The sequence below is a fragment of the Panthera onca genome, chromosome X (genome assembly GCF_046562875.1).
Source record: "Panthera onca isolate mPanOnc1 chromosome X, mPanOnc1 haplotype 2, whole genome shotgun sequence".
Lineage (NCBI taxonomy): Eukaryota > Metazoa > Chordata > Mammalia > Carnivora > Felidae > Panthera > Panthera onca.
Window position 1 is genome coordinate 38,224,919 of NC_138357.1, and position 19,077 is coordinate 38,243,995.

The following is a 19,077-nucleotide window of genomic DNA, read 5'->3' on the forward strand; positions in this document are numbered from 1 at the left end:
AAACGTTCTCCCTTTTGGAAATCAGTGTGTGTATGAGTTTTTATTATAATCCTAGATTCCCAAATAAATTAACGGGGCTGCGGTGGTAGGGTGTGGGCCAACAGGCACTCCTGTACATTGTTAGTCAGCATGTCACATGGAACAACCTCTATGGTGGGGGGCAACTTAGCCATTACAAGTATCCCTTCGTGGGGCGCCTGGGTGGCTCAGTCAGTTAAGCATCTGACTTTGGCTCAGATCATGATCTCACAGCTCATGACCTCACACCTCTGGGTTCAAGCTCCATGTTGGGTTCTGTGCTGACACCTCAGAGCCTGGAGCCTGCTTCGGATTCTGTGTCTCCCTCTCTCTGCCCCTCCCCCACTTGCACGCTGTGTCTCTCTCTCTCTCTCTCTCAAAAATAAACATTAAAAAATTTATAAAGAAAGTATCCTTTCATGTAACAATTCCACTTTCAGTAGTTTAACCTAATGATCGATTTGCATATGTATGAAATGGCTTCTTTGTGAAGATCTTCACTGAAGCCTTGTTTATGTGAGCAAAATACTGGAAACCAACTAAGCGTCTATTGATGAGGCGCTGATTGACTATATTATGGTACATCCAGAAAAAAAAATACCACATCTGTTAAAAACAATGAGGTACTGATATGAAACCATCTCTAAGACACAGGCAAAGAACAAAATAGGAGATTCATAACATGTTACCACCTGCGTTAAAAATATACCTACAACAAACACATGTGTACATGCACAAATACACACAGAAATGTACCACATGTGCCCAAATACAAGGTATGGTATCCACTCCCCCCAGTTTTTTCCTCAGGAAAAAGGGGAATTGCCTTATATTCAAATCCTTATAAAATCTCTCCTGTAATATGGTAATTCTTCATGTTCATTTGTTTTTATCCATAAAGTACTATTTGGGATTGACACCTTAGGTTGAAATATTCTCAATCAATGCCAGTTTGGATACTCATAGAGAATATCTGTCAGAATTGGAAAGAAAGGATGTAAATAAATTATTTCTGAAGGTATGATCAGAACTGCAAGTGTTGGATGTCATAAACAAGCTTTGTAAAGGTCACTTTCAAAATTAATGCAGTGAAAAGGGCACCCATTAGCCAACGATAGGAGAGTTTGAACATCAAATACAACAGTGAATACAACTGACTGAAATGGATTCAATATATAAAGGCCTGTGAGCTTATAAAATTTTTTTCATAAAAGAAAATGCTTCCTTCTCTCACTTAAAATCAAAACACCCCTCATAGGACACTTCTGGAAGTAACTCAGGTACCAACTCCTTACACTGAAATTGGCAATTAAAACTTAAGCATTTAACTTGATTTGCCTATATGAACTATATTTCAGAGTAACCAAAGACCCCCAGCTGATGAGGTAAAGTTCTTTTCAACAAAAGCACTGCAGGTAATAAAATGTAGAAGGTATGATAGTTTTAGAAAATCACGATCTGGGGGCACCTGGGTGGCTCAGTCGGTTAAGTGTCCAACTCTTGGTTTTGGCTCAGGTCATGATCTCGATTCATGAGTTTGAGCCCCACACTGGGCTCTGCACTGGCAGTGTGGAGCCTGCTTGGGGTTCTCTGTTTCTCTGCTCGCTCCCTCCCCAGGGAGCTCTAAGTAAGTAAATAAACCTAAAAAAATAAAATAAAAAGTGGTATCACAGAGAGTTACGATGTGAAGATCTAAATATACACCTGCAAAATAATCATGTAAATGTTATATGGGTGGGTAACTGCAACCAGAAATAAAATATCCAGGGACACAATAGCAGTGGATTCAAAAATATTGTATCTAAAGATGTTAGAGGAGATTCAGATGATGTACTTGGATTGCTGCTGGGTGACTCAAAGCAGGGCTCTAGTGATTACAAAAACAATGATGTTAAAGATGCACATTAAGATTTTGAATTATACTCAGGAAATGCGAGAGTAGAAAAATCTCAACGTAAACATTATTTTATATAATGTGTGTGGGGGGGGTTTGTCTGGTTTTTCAAGTAGGCTTTACACCCAACATGGAGGTCAACGCGGCACTCGAACTCATGACCCTGAGATCAAGACCTGAGCTGAGACAGAGTTGGATGCTTAATTGACAGGGCCACCCAGGTGCCCCGTATAACGTGTGGTTTGAAATATATAAATAAGAGTGATTAGCAAGTTAAACATCATAAATAGACATTTACCATTTGCGTATCTAACAGTTTACATGTTCAGATAAGTAAAAAAACTGTTTTTAAAAATTATGTCATTGGGGGCGCCTGGGTGGCTCAGTCAGTTAAGCGGCTAGCTTCAGCCCAGGTCATGATCTCATAGTTCATGAGTTCGAGCCTAACATTGGGCCCTCTGCTGTCAGCACAGTCTCCACTCTGGTTCCTTTCCCTCCCCCACCCCTCTTTGCCCCTTCCCCGCTCACGTGCTTTCTCTTTCTCTCTCAATAATAATAAATAATTTTTTTTAAAAAATTATGTCATGGTGTGACCTTTTATCCAAGCATACATGATGTATGAGTACGTGTATGTGTGTGTGCGTGTGCGTGTGCGTGTGCATGTGTGTGTGTGTGCTTAGAGAGTGTATGAGAGTTTTACCTAGGAAACCAGTAACAAATTCTTTCCGGAGGTTTCCTCTATACAAGGGAAGATGGAGGCGAAGGCACAAGGGTTGGAGGGACGTTGACTTTTCACTGCCTACTCTTGTGAATCTTCAGAGGGTTACACCATGTCCAAGTACAACATACTTAAAAAAAGGATCCAAACGAATACAAATTACAGTGCATCTTGTATCTCTCACTTTGTTTGATAACACAGTCCGGACAGATCTTTTTAGCATGATTTCCTGTTAACTCCCCGGTCAAACTGGACGTTTGACTGTCCATGAGACTGGTGCTGCTGATCGCCTCTTTTGGTCTTTTTGATACGCAGTCACCAAACAGTGGCTAAGGATTTCTTTTATGCCAGACACCGCTGCAGGCCCTAGCGATACCACAGCCCGAAGCCAGTGTTCATTTGGTTTCCTTCCCCAACCGAACTGCCCATAATCCCCACTTGTTAAATCCTATACCTTCTCAAGTCACTATTCCAATGCACCCTTCTCTAAGGATCCTTCCTTATCCCCTCTCCCTGGCTAGAAAGGATTTGTCCCTCCTCTCCATCCACATGTCCCCATAGCTCTTTGTAATTATGTAGCACTCCTCAGTGTATTCTGCTCTACAGAACAGTAGCCGTGGGTGCACCTTTCACCTCTAATAATACCTAACATTTACTGAGCACTTCCCTATATGTCACGTGTTGCACTAAGTACTTTAAACGCCTTCCCGGGACGCCTGGGTGGCTCAGTCCATTAAGCGCACGACTTCGGCTCAGGTCATGATCTCGTGGTTCATGAGTTCGAGCCCCGCGTCGGGCTCGGTGCTGACAGCTCGGAGCCTGGAGCCTGCTTCCGATTCTGGGTCTCCCTCTCTCTCTCTCTGCCCCTTCCCTGCTCATGCTCTGTCTCTCTGTCTCTCAAAAACAAATAACCATTACAAAAAATTTTAAGCGCCTTCCCTTTTTCACATCTCACGACCTTATGAGGTATGGGTCTTCTGTGTGCTACGAACGACAACACTGATGTTTTCGGAAATTAACTAATTGGCCTACAGACTTCTGAGCTCAGAATCTGGGCTCTTTGTTTTTCTTCAAGGTTTTCCCAAACCATCCCTTCGCTCCTCTGTGGTTTTCCCAGTTTCAAGCGATTTTACGTGGCGAGGCAAGCTCAGATATGAGTGATGTATACATGTATGCTGTAAGATTCAGGCCTGAAGACAGAAAAGATCAGTTAGGGCCAAGGCAGCCAGGGAGAGGTCTGTGGGGGAGAAGGCGGTGAAGAAAAACATGTGGATAAAATTGTGGGCGAAAAGTACACACGTTTGGGAGGGAGGTGAGGGGGTCCCTGCTCATTCCTTGATCCAACTCTCCTTTTTGCCCCGTCAGATGTTCAGAAAGACGGTGAACACAGAGGTCACCGTGACTCTCAGAACCCGGGTCTTAACTACTGTGTTCTGTTCCGTGCATCATGTGTAGTCCACACTCAGGAAAAATTCACTGAATTGGAAAAGTCATGTGTTAAACTGGATCCAAACTGCCTCTGAGTTGTGTCCTCAAAAATGTGTGTCTACTACAGTGAAGAGAGAGCAAACGTGAAACCGAGAGACAAAGGGGGTCTGCCTCTCAGTGCACTCTCGTTTAGGAAAAGGCCGTAAAAACAAATTCAAATACCTTAATGAGGAACCTGTGAGGACAGTTGCTGGTGTTACTAAATTCAGCCCTGTGTAGGGACACGGCTGCTGCCTCTTCGAGAATTACACAGGCTCGCCAGTGATAGCTGTTGACTGAAACTAAATATTTGATTTTCTTGTCTCGCTCCACCCCCTTTGCTAAACAAGTTCTTTTAATTAACTATCCCACAGAGTGAAGATTCTGAAGTCTTCACCGGATAGATTTCTGACAGACTCATGCTGTTAATGGTAATTTGGAAGGTGCCCAGCCTCTTGTCTTTCCTTCCTTTTCTTTTTCTAAACTTCACATACATCTGCTCAAAACATCCAGATTTGGTGGCCAATGATAGAACACTTTTCACAGAAACCTGGTGAAATAATGGCAGAAGCTCATAGTGGAAAAATTCAGTTTTCCAAGTAGATGAGGGTGATTAATGGAGAGGTTCTTCTCAAATCCGGCTCCCAGGGGTAAGCTGCTGTGTTCCCTGGAGCTGACCGAAACTGGAATACTGGGGCTGATTATTCCTAGCACCAAACGATTCCTGACACAAGTTTGAATTTCACCGTTATAACAGGTAAAGCAAAAACAAGTAAAAAAAAAAAACCAGGCTTAATGAAAAGAAAATAAAAACCCTATATACTGAGAGCAGAGACGCATTTGTCTAACTCAGGCCAATCATTCATGGAAAAAAAAATCCATTGAGAGCAATTTAAGTAAAAGGAAAATTAAGTAGTTTTCTTTTTTTGGTCTAGTGAGAAATAAATCCATATTTTGCTCATTCACTTGAAAAATGAAGAACGGAGAACACAAATCTACTAAAAATGAAAAACCAAAATTAGTCAATTAAATACAAGCTGAAATCACAGCAAATGAATAGATTCTGGTTATTTCTATCGTAAGTTACTTCTGTCTTAAAAGCCATTTAGAAACGCATCTTGATTTTATATTACTACCATCTGGGTTTGGAAAATGGGCAGTGGAAGATGAAGCCAACATGAACGAAAAAGGCAGACGTGCAACACACACAAATACCCAAAGAATAAGGAATCAGAACGAGTTATTACAAGAAAAAAGAGATAGAGACACATGGAGACAGAGAGAGGGAGAGACAGAGGACCGAAAGAACAAGATGGACATATATGTACATATGAAAGCACAGAGGACGGAGGAAAAGGAGAGCTAAAAAGAACAAACATTTCCTTGTTTGTTCCACAAATATTTATTGAGGCAAAAACAGATCCAGAGAGATGGGAGAGGCAGACAGGAGAAGCTCTGTACGTCTTTGACCTTGGCCAAGGAAACTCTTGCTGTTGACCAAAATTGTACAAAATTGTTTCCTCTTTTTTTTTTTTGAGGGGGGCTACTAAAGTACAAAAACACTGTGATAGACACCCAAGGAGACAAAAGGAGGAATAAAATGACCTCCTACCCTCTAAGGATGTATTTAAAAGTTTAATTGGGCATATGAGTGAACAATCTACTGGGTTCAACATTCTTCTTTTTTTTTTTTAAATTTTTTCCCAACGTTTTTTATTTATTTTTGGGACAGAGAGAGACAGAGCATGAACAGGGGAGGGGCAGAGAGAGAGGGAGACACAGAATCGGAAACAGGCTCCAGGCTCCGAGCCATCAGCCCAGAGCCCGACGCGGGGCTCGAACTCACGGACCGCGAGATCGTGACCTGGCTGAAGTCGGACGCTTAACCGACTGCGCCACCCAGGCGCCCCTCAACATTCTTTAAAATGATGAACTGGCTGGGAATTTAAAACAGACCTTTCCGCGGTGGCAAGCGGGATTTGACTTTTCAATTTGGATTACAGAGGATTTACAAAGTTAGGCAGAAATACAGAACTTTCCTTTTGCACCTTCAGAGGTCAGCAGCATAAATAACTAGGAGGGGAAATGTCTTTGGAGTATGCAAAGTTCCTTGGCAGCCTCACGTTTGTTCTTGGCGAAATCAGTCTTGCTTCATTACCTGGTATCTGGGAGATATTCGAAACCATCTCTTACTTTTTTCTTTTTTAAATTCAATGCTTTTTTTTTTTTTTTTGGCTCAGTTGGGTCTTAGTGGGAAAGAGCAAGCAAAACAGAATTATAACATCTTCTACTTCCCACTCCCCAAAAGACAGCTAAAAAAAAAAAACCAACCCTGATTTTTGAATAAATAAACAAATAGCTCCTATTTAAATCTGCAACTAGAACAGAGCTGCCCGTTAGAAATATAACGTGAGCCGTATTTTAAATATGGGGGGAGCTATATTCTAAAAAGTTTCAAAGATAAAATTAATTTTAAGAATACACCGTACTTAACACAAGGCATGTAAAATACCATCTCAACAGGCAACCAAAATGTAATTTATTACTGAGATATTTTGCACCCTTTTTTCATGCTAAGGTTTTGAAATGAACACGTATTTTGTACTTGCAGCATATCTCAGTTTGGACTAGCCACATTTCAAATGCTCCACAGTCACATGCTTACCATACTGAACAGCAAAGATCAGAAATGCTGCTTCTCTGTGGATTGTGTATCCCTTCCTATTGTTAGCTCCACCAAAACCCCAACCGGATTATAATAAAATCTAAAAGGCAACTTTTGGGGCACCTGGGTGCTTAGTCAGTTAAGTGTCCAACTTCGGCTCATGTCACGATGTCACGATTGGTGGGTTCGAGCCCCACATCGGGCTCTGTGCTGACAGCTCAGAGCCTGGAGCCTGCTTCAGATTCTGGGTCTCCCTCCCTCTCTGCCCGCCTCTCTCTCCAGGTAGGAAATAATGGCTATAGAAGCCAGCCCTGCCCTGCACTTCGGTGAGGTGAATAGACTTGTCTTAATGTCTTCTTCCTTGCACCCTATGTAACCCTCTGTTAGGTATTTACAGCTATAGACTGTAAGTTCCTTGAGGGCTCACATCATTACCTAGCTCTGTTTCTCTAGTGCTTAGAAAAGTACCTGGCACATAGTTGGTGCTCAATGAGTAAGTAATAAACAAAGAAATTAAATTAAATTAATATAGTTTCTCATTTGCCTTAGACACATTACAAGTGCTCCACAGCCATACATGCTACCGCTACTGTATAGGACAGCACAAATATAGAACATCTCCATCATCGTAGAAAGTTCTATTCGGACAGCACTGTTCTAGAGTGAGGGGAAGAAATACTATTTGACTGGATAGGTGACGGGCATCGCTAGAGACCACAAAAGTCCTTTTGTTATGAGCAACAGAGAATACCAGTGGTATCAAATGACAAAGAAGCAAAAGCACACATAGGTATGCATTTTGGCCTCTAGAAACTTCGAATACAGCCGTGTTATGGTTTCCACTGGAAGAACAACGATGGCCATATATTTTTCCCTGAGTTTCTGTCTCCCTCTTATGGTTTTCTTACCTTGATTCCCATCAGGCACATTCCCCACAAGTGCCCTTCTTACCTCCTAGCCAAAATATCTAACGAACGCTTTCCCTTATTTCCTGAGATAAGTTGGCAATTTCAAAAGAAACTTTAGTACAGAAGCTAGGAGGAAAAAAAAAAGAAATAAAGGATAAAAATCGTGAAAATTCGTCAAGCTTCTGTACAATATATAATTTTCTGAACGTAAGAGTCCAAGGAAAAGCAGCAAAGTACGTGAAGAAAAGAGACTCCGCTGGCTGCAGGGCAAGCATAATTTTGTGGGCACATTAGCAGTACCCCTTCCTTCTTAGCCAGGAGACCTCTGGAGATGTACCATCTGGGCTCCTGGCAGCATAGAGTAGTTGATGCATCTAAATATCTTGTCCCATCCCCCATTTAAGGACCTCTCTTAAGAGCACTTCATTTGTCTTTAAACAAAACGTTTCCCTGTTGCAAACATTTGTAGCCTACTCGGGCCCTCATGATCAGTTTCACATTGAGGTCTGAGAAACATGCCTAGTTAGAGTCATTTTATAGAACCGATGACTCCCACCTTCAGCTCTGGTGAATGATTCGGCCCCGTGGGTCCCCTTGTCTAGCTGATGATCAGGATTTCCTGAGGAACTTCCCCAAAGTTCAGATTCTTGGGTCCCACTCCAGACTTCTGAATCAAATCTCTGGAGGTAGGGCCTAGAGATCTTTATTCTTAACAAGTATACTAAGTGAAAATGATGTACTCCATCTCATTTAGGAATGATTAATCTGTTTCCTTCTTACTTGAGCAGTCAACTCTGCCTGCCTCTGGACTACTCAGTAAGGACCTTCCTTACTTCCACTCTGGCCCTTAACAACTGGACAATGAAACAGGATCTTAAGCATAACATCCATACAGATGTAGGGGGGACAGGCAGGAAGGGGGTTTTCACACAAGTTAGAGGTTTCTATGCCTCTACTACTTTTCCAGAGAAATCAGTTTGAATCTTCTAACCATATGGGATTCAAATGTCCCTAAACACTTCATTGTTGGCCCAGTATTCCTGCGGATTCCAGCAGGATGTGTTCTTAGGTTAATTAACAGTCAGTCTGTCAGCTAGAAAGCCCAATATTGAGAACGCAGAACAGGAATTTAAGCTAGGCTGCTATTGAATGCGAAGGTATGTTTCTGGTGCTTATCTTTTGATATTTCAAATAACAATCACTTACCCTTGACCTATTTTTTCAAATCTTGTGTATTTTTTCTTTGGGTCACCAACACTCACAATGCTTCCTGTGTTTGGGGTGGGGGGAGAGAGGAAGAGAGAGAGAAAGATTTAAATTGGTTTATCTCCCTTCATTTCATACTGAAAATTACAATGCCCGAGTCCATGACAAAACATTGGAGTGATATTCCCATGTAATTTCTGTAATTTACATGGGTAATAATACATTTTATTAAAGTAACACACAGTAATACATTAATTAAAGTAGTTGTAATAACCCATGCTGCTTTTATATTCAAAATTGATGATGTTTGGGAAACAAAAAGGACTGGACACAACTCAACATTTATAAAAAGTTCCCATAAAAGGAGACGGTAGACTAGGAGATAAAAACATCTAAGGACTTGTGTGCACTATTTAATAGAATCACAATCTTCTCTGAACTGGAGTAAAATTGAGAGCTACATCACATCCAGTTCTTCTGGACAAATCTCTATTGAGCAATTATTATGTTCCCGGTACTGTGATAAGGGTGATGGGCTCATAAAGAACAAAGTCTAATCACAAAGTAATGAGACTCATGGTTTTGGAAAATCTACATTCCCAAACCCAGGTCCCTACTTGCACTCCAGACATTTTGCAACAACTGTATTCGAATATGATTTCACCAGTGCTCCCAAACATACGAAGCAAATACTGACAGCAACGAAAGGGGGTATCGACAGCAACACGATGCTGGTCAGCGACTATAATTAATAGCTCACTTTCCATAATGGATTGAATAACCAGAGAGAAGATCAACGAGGAAATAGTGAACAACACTATAGATTGACTGGAGCTAATACGGATACAGAACACTTCACCCAACAATGGCAGATTACACATTCTTCTCAAGTGCACATGGAACATTCTCCAGGAGAGATTGTATGTTAGGCAACAAGTCTTACTACATTTTAAAAGATTGAAATCATACAAAATGCCTTTTTTAATCATAATGGATGCAAATAAAAGTTCAGTGAACAGAAAGATGACTAGAGAATCCCAAGATATTTAAATAAGACTTGTGTGAAGGGAGATACCTCAAGAGAAATGTAAAAATAGTTTGAACCAAATTAAAATTAAATACAACCTACCAAATTATGTGGGATGCAGCAAAAACAGTGTAAAACATTTTTTTAAAACAGGAAAAAATTAAGTGTGCCATTCAATGGTTTTCAGTAAATTTTTTGAGTTGTGCAAATTTATTAAATTTCACCAGGATCTAATTTTAGAACATTCTGGTCATCCCCAAAATGGAACCTTGTACCTGTTAGCACTCTTCATCCGCTGCCCTGGTTTCCCAACCCATCCCCAGGCAACCACCAATCTACCCTGTGTTTCTATGGATTGTTCCAAACACTGTAGAGGAAGGTTATAAACCACCCAGGAAAAAAAAAAACAACCATTAATTTATCATGTTTTGACTCTGGGAGAAAATATTGGTTTTGTTATTTCAAAATATCAAATTTACTACTCAGAGGATGAATATTTGCCACCACTCGGAATAAATCCGAAGGAAGTACCACTGATTCTTCAAATGGTGTTCAGATGGGTGCAGAAAAATTCTGGGCCATAGCAGCACCGTGGGAATATGGGTTCAGCTTCTCAAGCAGACTACCTTGAAGGGAATAATTTATTTGCATGCCTCTGGCTCTCCCTTTGTTTTTTTTTTTTTTCTTTTAAGCAAACATATCATTATTGTTACCTTTGAATTATATCTTACTAATATGGCCCCTGTTCCAAAGAAGTGTAGAGTCAATAAGATAAGATTTATACCATGAACTAATCAAGAGAAGATCTATAGACTCTACCTCCTAATTGTTACTCTTATTCATTCCTTCCTCTTCACGCCCATGGCCACTGCCATTGTTCAGGCCCTTAACATCTCTTGCCCAAACAATTGCACTAGTCATTACCTACTTCGAAATGCTACCTTCTCTAATTATCTTCCGCAATGCTTTTGGAACAGGGTGACCACATAATTCACTAACTAAGTTTGTCCTGGATAAACTGAGATGTATGGTCACCCTACTTCAGAATGATTTCACGCTTACTTATAATTCCTCAAAAGTTTCTCCTTGCTACATAATCAAATTCAAATCTCAGTCTGGCACAGAGGGCTCTTTACCATCTAACACCATCTAACTCTTATCTAACCAGACTGACCACATAGAATTCTACTCTCCATCCCTCCTACTTTACACCCTAGTAATGGTATCACTATCCAAGGCTTAGGTCTCTGCAGATGCTCCCCCTTTCCCTTTCCTAGCGAACCCATGAATTCCTATTTATTATTTAAACATCATTTCAAAGCCATCCTATTTTGTGAATTCTCCTCTGATCCTTCTAATGAGACTTCCATGTTCCTTCTTGAGGGCAGGAACCTTGTCTTTTCATCCCTGTAACTTCAGTGCCTAGATCAATGGCCACCACTGAACAGATAGTTGTTGACTAAATTAATGAGAACAAGAAAGTGTGCGTTCAAGTGCTAAACTGTGTGCTACAAACAACACCCCATGTAAATTCAGACCTACCAGTAGATGGTATACCTTGAAAAAAAAAAGTTTCAGCCATGGACTGTTCATCAAGCTGTTAGGTTTATTGGTGGTGGTGGTGGTGGTGGTGGTGGGGGTGGTGGTGGTGGTGGTGGTGGTGGCGGAGGTTTGTTTTTTATAATAGAGCTCCATGTTTCAGTGAAGTTAAATAAGACATAGACAGTGTGTGAGCTGTTCTAATTCTTTTTCTCTTGCATTTCTCATCTCAGTCCGTGGTACTACCATCTGTCTACTCAGTAGCCTGAGTCAGAAACCTGGAAGTCATCTCTGACTCATCCCTCACCTCCACTCCCCCAATGCAGTTGTCCACTGAGTCTTGAGACTATGTCTGTTTACCTTCTAGATACCTTTTCAGTGGCACACCTGGATGGCTCAGTAGGTTAAGCGTCCAGCTCTTGGTTTTGGCTCAGATCATGATCTCACATTTCGTGAGATCGAGCCCAGTGCCGGGCTACTTGCTAATGGTGTGGAGCCTGCTTGGGATCCTCTATATAACTCCTTCCCCGTCCCTCCCCTGCTCTCAATCTCTCTCTCTCTCTCAAAAAAAGATACCTATGCAATGTGGACCCTCCTCATTGCTACTGTTCTGGTTGGGCAGGCTATTGCAACAGCCTCCTAAATGTACTCCCAACCGTCAGCCTCTTCACACTCCAGTCCAGGCTCCACACCTCTCTCTGGCAGGAGGCTCTAAATGCAAAACCGATCATGTGATTCCCTGGTTCACAGGTCCTAGACACTCCCCTGACACCTCCAGGGTAAAGCTCAAACTCCTTGGTATGGGGTACAAGGCTCTTCCTATCTGATTCTTGCTTCATTTTCCCATCTCCTCTTCCCCACTTCACCACTAGAACCTCATGTTTTGACCATGCCAAATTGCAACTCATGCTCCTGCTTTCCAGTTGAGCTTCCTCTCTTAAGACTGCAATCCTACCGCCCACCTACTAATTCTATATTCAAGTGACATTGAATAAGTTAGCATTCCCAGGCATGTGCCTTCATACCTTCTACACATGCTATCCTCCTGCCTGGAATGTTCTTAAATTTCAAGTTCCAATTTTCATGCTTCAATTCAGCTTTGATGGCGCCTCTTCTAGGAAGACTTCCCTGACTTGTTTTGAATAACATTAATAATTCCGCTTCTCTCTAGTACTGTACCTTCTCTCTCTCTTTCGGTCTCTCTTTTTGCACTTAGTCCGTTTCTCTATACCTAATACACCATGTATCCATCTCTATGTATCTGATGTCCCCTTATAGACTGTATCTTAAGAACAAGAGTCATCGCTCATTCATTTCTCTATCCTCAGTACCTCCTTATATAATGTTGTGTGAGAAATACACTAGTTGCTCAATAGATGTCTGTTGAAGTAAACTCAAATAAAGTTGGGAATTTCCTTTTGAAATTGCCCTATATTTTAAGACAGGGGCTGGAGAAGGTATTTTACTTGATTTATTGCTATAGAATGCCACCAATTTAACAGTTTCTGCATTGCTACTTCACATTTCAAATTGTTTTACAGATCTCTACATCATTGAGAACTAATTATCCTTATTCAAGTCAGCAATTAATGGATAAGGGCCTGGACGTTTGCTTTTTTTTTTCTTTTGAATGAAATGATAATTTCAAAATCACTTGAAACCATCATTTTATTTAGGAGTTTATAGTCTTCTAAGAAAGTTATACTATTAAGTTGCTGAGCAAACTCTTTTCCATAGACTGAACAAAAAGCAAATAAGCTTCAGCCCAAGCCGCTTTCTGAATTATGACCAATTTCAATTGGCAGGGTTTGGTTAATGAGGTTTTATGGTAGTAAATTACTCAACCTTTATTTCCTTGGTATGCAGAGTAAAAAAAAAAAAAAAACTGGAAATAAATCCTTTCATGAGGATTTACCAAAAGACAACCATTTTGATGAGCTCCTGCTTCTGAACTGCTATTCAGATAAAATGGCTTCTCCACACCCATTACCATTCACAGGAGAGCGCGTGCTGCCATCTACTGATGTCAGGCAAGTACACAGGAGGTCTTGTTTACGATTCCGAGTCACAACACAAGCTTTTCAAGTGACCCCTTTCATCAGAGCCACTGTAATTTGCTTTTTTATACATTACACTAAGGAAAGGGGAAAAAGCCCACTGTGACACAATAGGGGGGGAAAAGTGACAAAAATCAGCTACTCACAATCAAAAAGGAGAAAAAAAAAAAAAAACACCCCGAGAGCAAGACCAGAACAATTTCCTGCCAGGGCAAATTCTTAAATAAGACACAAACTATTCATTGTAAAGTATAAGGATTTCAGAAATCACTAAATAGTAGTATTTGAAAATCGGGTCCGTGATGTGGTTTCAGTGGCAGGAAAGCCGATCAATGGATTTTCCTACATATTAAGCTAAGTTGAACTCCAACCATGAAAAGATTATTAGCCCCTTACAGACCGAAGGTTTTGATTCCTGAGAAAAAAGCAAAAGAATTCTCGAAATTACTATTAGTCCTTTCTGAGGGGATAGAAAAGTCTTGGGCGGGCGGTGCGGGAGAAGGGGAGGGACAAGAAGCGGAGGTGACTTATGGGGCCCAAGACAAATTTCCTGCGTTGCACATTTTCGCTGACAGCGCCTTTTGGAAATTCTAACATGTAGGGGTTTCTTTAGTTTCCAACAGATTCAGACAGACCACAACGAACAAGCCAGACCCAGGCTATCTGTCTGTGTAAAACTGAAAGATGATCTGTTTGTTTCAGCTATTAATGATCCCATGGTCTGGCCCCCACAATCAGCATCTGCGCCGAAGAGGAATAGCTGGGCGGCTCTGTGGTCTGTGCTGCCCACCTCACAGTCACTGGATCCCTGAGCCTGCTCTCCCTACTTCCCCGTGCTTATGGCGGGGTCCGCTCTGGGATGGGCTGTGGGCTATTCCTCCAGCGCTCTGTCTGCCTTCCTCCTCTCCTTGGCTTCTCAGCACAGGGTCCTTTACTCCTTCCCGAAGCTCCAACAGGGGCCTGATCCCAAGGTCCCCCAGTGACTGCCGCATAGGGACCATACGTCTTGGATTATTTCTGGTTTCAAACATTCCGTCCCGCTGGAAGACCTCACGCTCCAATTTTTCGTGTCACAAAATCCGGTTGCTCTCATTTTGCAAAAACAACATCAGAGTTATATACTACTCTTTCTTGTGCTTGGCGTCTTACATACTTTACCTTGTTTAGTCCTCACAAAATCCCTGTCACATTCGTACTATTATTACTGCCATTTTTCTTTTTAGAAATCGAAGATATTTTTTTTTTCATTTTAGAGAGTGAGAGAGAGCATGTGAGTGGCAGAGAGGGGTCGAGGGGGGAGAGAGAGAATCTTAAGCAGGGTCCACGCTCAGTGTGGAGACTGATGCGGGGCTTGATTGATCCCATGATCCTGGATCATGATCTGAGCCAAAATCAAGAGTTGGATGCCCAACCACCTGAGCCACCCAGGCACCCTGACCTCCATTTTTCAAACGAAGAAACTAAAATTCAGAGGAGTTGAGTGATTTGCCTGAAGCCACACAGCGAGTGTGGGCCTAGAACTTAGACTTCCTTATGATTCATTCCAAAGCCTGTCCTATTGTCTTATCAAGGCTTTATACTCATGTAATAAAATAGTAATTGCCATTTATTGAGCTCCTACTGTGTACCAGGTACTGTTGCTGAGGTTTTTACATGCATTATTCTCATTTAATTATTATAACGCTATTTTTTATTACAACCCCTATTTTTGGCGGGGGGGGGGGATGTGAGGTGAGGAATAAGAGGTCAAGGAAAGTTAAATAACTTGCCCAAAGTAACACAAGCAATGGGCTGGTCATTTCTGGCTCCAATATTTTCCTCTTAGTCATAGTTGAGCTACATAAAATTCATTCGATAGACACAGTCCTGAAATGTAGTTATGGTTTTTGACAGATAAGAAACTGAGGCTCGGAGGGGTTCAATAAATCGTCTAAAGTCATACAGCAAGCACATGGCAGAGAGGGGGTACACAGAGGGCAATGGTGCAACAGAAGCAAGAAAGACCCCACTTTGCAGACTTTGCAGAATAGCTCAGCCTGGACCCACTCCGTGAAAAGTACCCTTCCCCCGCCGCCATTTTTCTACAGGTTCTCCCTGCCAACATCTGGAAGCACAAGGTAGGGCTGGCAGTCATCGGTGGTCCAATGGCTCGAGAGAAAATGAGTCTCTCGAGGCCCGAGCATTCTCCAACAGAGGAGAAAACACTTAATTCTTAATCAAATGTAGTCTTCCCCTCTTCATCACGTTGCTCAGTGCAGGGCAGAATAAACGACCAATGGAAAAGACCAGGGGCACCTGGGTGGTTCGGTCAGTTAAGCGTCTGACTTCAACTCAGGTCATGATTTCGTGGTTGGTGGGTTTGAGCCCCGCATTGGGTTCTGTGCTGACGGCTTGGAGCCTGGAGCCTGCTTCAGATTCTGTGTCTCCCTCTCTCTCTGTCCCTCCCTGCTCGCACTCTGTCTCTCTGTCTCTCTCTCAAGAATAAATAAACATTACAAAATTTAAAAAAAAAAAAAAAAAAAAAAGGAAGGCCCGAGCTCAAGGGCCATTGCAGTGTGCAAATACTGCAGGATTTGGGCCCAAGAGAAGAATGCTTGTTTCTCTGTCACTGAATGTAAAAAAACCAAAAATGCATTTTAATTATAATAAATCAATTAAGATTTGAAACAAATGCTGGTAACAGTCATTTTTACTAAAGCGATGCTGTTAGATTTTAAAAGTCTGATCAAATCTCATAGGTCATGTCTCTATGTACAAAATGGGGGGGGGGGGAGTTGAGGTTAACAGTCTGAATAACTGAACTGAAATTACCCAGGCAATTCTTTCTTTTTCCTTCCCTTTTACATATACAGACAGTAGGGATACACAGAAGCAAAGTGGGTAACAGAACGAGTTGTAACCTTTGAAGGTAAACAGATTTGAGTTCAAACTCTGGCTCTGCCACTCATTAGTTTGGTGACTTGGTCGCTTTAGCCTCTTTTTGAGGCTGACTCTCACTGATCTGTAAAATAAGGATGTTGAAATCTACCACAAGGGCTTATTAAGAAAAGTAAACGTTCTGATGTATGTAAAGTGGCCAGCACAGAGACTGCTCCATAAATGGGAGGTATTACTATTGTTAGTATGGCAAATAGTAGGTATTAGCACTACAGGCATATTTAATCACGTATAGTGAAGTCAGTTGGCTGAAGTCGAGTGATTCCAGTTCCAAATGCTCAGTGCCAGCTGCAACCCAAAACTTTGCCTTTCCAAACACCTCTAGCTCAGAATGTCTCAACCTCAACACTGCAGACCTTCTGGGCTGAATAATTCTTTGTTGCAGAGGGGCAAGGAGGGGGGCTTGTCCTTAGCATTGTAGAGATTTTGGAAGCCTCCTTCGCCTCTATCTACTAGATAGAGCACTTCTTGTGTTGTGACTATAAACAGGTCTCCACATGTTGCCAAGTATTTCCTGGAAAGGCAAAACGGCCCCACAACCCTCTCTGCAGAGTCTCCCTGTGGCCTATAGCTGGCACTGCTCTCTTTCTTTTCTGAGGCTTTTTAGATGGAAATTTGCATCAACAAGAAGGCTTCCTACGCTCTAATTGTATCACATTATCGAATCTTATCATCCAAATCAAATTGTAAGTTTCTCGATAGCAGGAAATTGCTTTTCTATGCTTTCCTCCAAAAATTCTTGCATGGAACAGACAAGTAGGAACTCAGTAAAGGTACACTTTTTGCTCATTTTTTCATTCATTCACTCAAAAAGTATTTGTTAAGTCCCTTTATGTTCTAAGCACTTTATTAGGAGCTGGACATACAGGAAAGGGAGACACAGTCTCTTCCCTTGAGGAGCTCACAGCCTAAGTGAAAGATTGGAGGAGTACGGTGTGACTTGTTGCCATAAAGGCAGCAAAGAAGAGGGGCCTTAACTCAGACTGGGAGAAGCACAGAAGGCTTTCCTGAGGAGGCAACTTTTGAGTTGGGTTTTGAAGGATGAGTAGGAGTTAGTGACACTGGGAGCACCAATTGCCTACAAGTAGAAATTTGTTAGATGTTTTTGTAGTATGAGCTTAACGAACGTGCTTCACAGACCTGTGACTCTTCTCAGCAGACAATGTATTTTTCTTAGACCTCCTTGACCCAGAAAGCTCACCGAAAGAGGACTGTTTTGTCAAACTGGAGTCAGTGTATATGCACAAGTAGGTACACAAAAATGACACTGTGGGTGGGAGGGTTGCTAGCATTTGCTGGCCCTGCCCCCTTCTCCACATAGAAATGCGCCTAAATTAAGGGAAAATGCTGTATTATTGTGGCTGCTGGTTTGATTGACTGTGTTGGGCTTTGAGGTTGACTTACTTATCATGACAGATCAGTTGGGAGACCTTGGGTGATGATCAAAAGATGTCACCAGATTATTTTATTCCTTTTGGGAGTGTCATCTTAAAATAAAGCTTACTGTTTGATTCATTATGTCAAGTTATCACCTTAATTGATCTTTTCAAGTGAAAATATTTAGCTTCTGTCAGATTTGGAGTGTGGGGGAAGGAGTGATCTGGAATACACAGCAAGTGCCAAACTTTACATCTTTTGACTTCAGGGAGCCTGGAGTTTATGCAAACAGGCCCAAACTTTTAAAGGATCAGTTTTTCAGTTTAAACGTTTTTTTGAGAAGCCATCCCATGAAGAAAGTAATGATGGCAAAAAGAAAAACTCACTTAGCTTCTCTAGGATCTCCTCATCTGTCATCTTGGATTTTTTCCTTTGCCGATCTGTGTTTCTATACAAAGTACTGGAATTGGCATTCTCTGCAGAAGGTGGTGCGACCTCTTTATTTGGTGCTGCTGGTGAAGCAATGGATTCAAGCACAGAACGAGTGTAGATCTTAAAGACAAGAAAAAAAGTTCTACGATGAAAACAGTAGGTCAAGGAAAGAATATGAAGTCAAGGTGCTAACATTTCTGTGAGGTTTTCTTTTTTGGATTAAGATGAAATCTTAAAGCAGATTTTGGTTCATAGCAAAGTCGAGTGGAAGGTACAGATTTCCAATCTACCCCCCCCCCCCCAAAATGTCACAGCCTCCCTTATCACCAACACCACCCCCTCCATCAGAATGGGACATTTGTTACAACTGATGAACTTACACTGACATGTCATAATCACCCAAAGTCAATAGTTTATATCTGGTTCACTCTTAGTGTATACATTCTATAGGTCTGGACAAATGTATAATGACATGTATCCATCATTATGGTGATGGAGTTTTGTCACTAGCTAAAAATCCTCTGTGCTCTGCCTATTCACCCCTCCTCCCCACCCCAACCCCTACCTCCAGTAAGTTTTTAAAGACAAGTGATCGATTATTAAAAAAAGAACTTTAAGTTGCTTCAAATACACTGCCCTTGGGAGCTCACAGGACCCAGTCCTTTGAGGTCCTCACATATCCTGAGCTAATTCTGGTCTCAGTGTCTCTGCTTAGGCAATTCTTCCTACTTAATTCACATGGATTTCCTTCGCTAATTTAACATCTGCAGCAATTTTATAACTTAGCACTTCTTTGTACATTGTTCAGTATCATTCTCTAGTTGTCACGTAC

The 19,077-nt window shown here is 41.6% G+C and overlaps 1 protein-coding gene across 14 annotated transcripts in view; it reads right to left on the reverse strand.

Annotated features, from left to right (window-relative positions):
• The window catches only part of PAK3 (p21 (RAC1) activated kinase 3), a 249,095-nt gene that overhangs the window by 33,451 nt on the left and 196,567 nt on the right, over positions 1–19,077 (reverse strand). For all 14 annotated transcript variants that reach the window (XM_081793298.1, XM_081793299.1, XM_081793300.1 and 11 more), the window contains 2 exons: positions 18,200–18,365; positions 8,877–8,940 (listed from right to left, as the gene is read on the reverse strand). In XM_081793298.1, the coding sequence (XP_081649424.1) occupies positions 8,877–8,940; positions 18,200–18,365 (230 nt within the window). The remainder of the gene's footprint in view (positions 1–8,876; positions 8,941–18,199; positions 18,366–19,077) is intronic.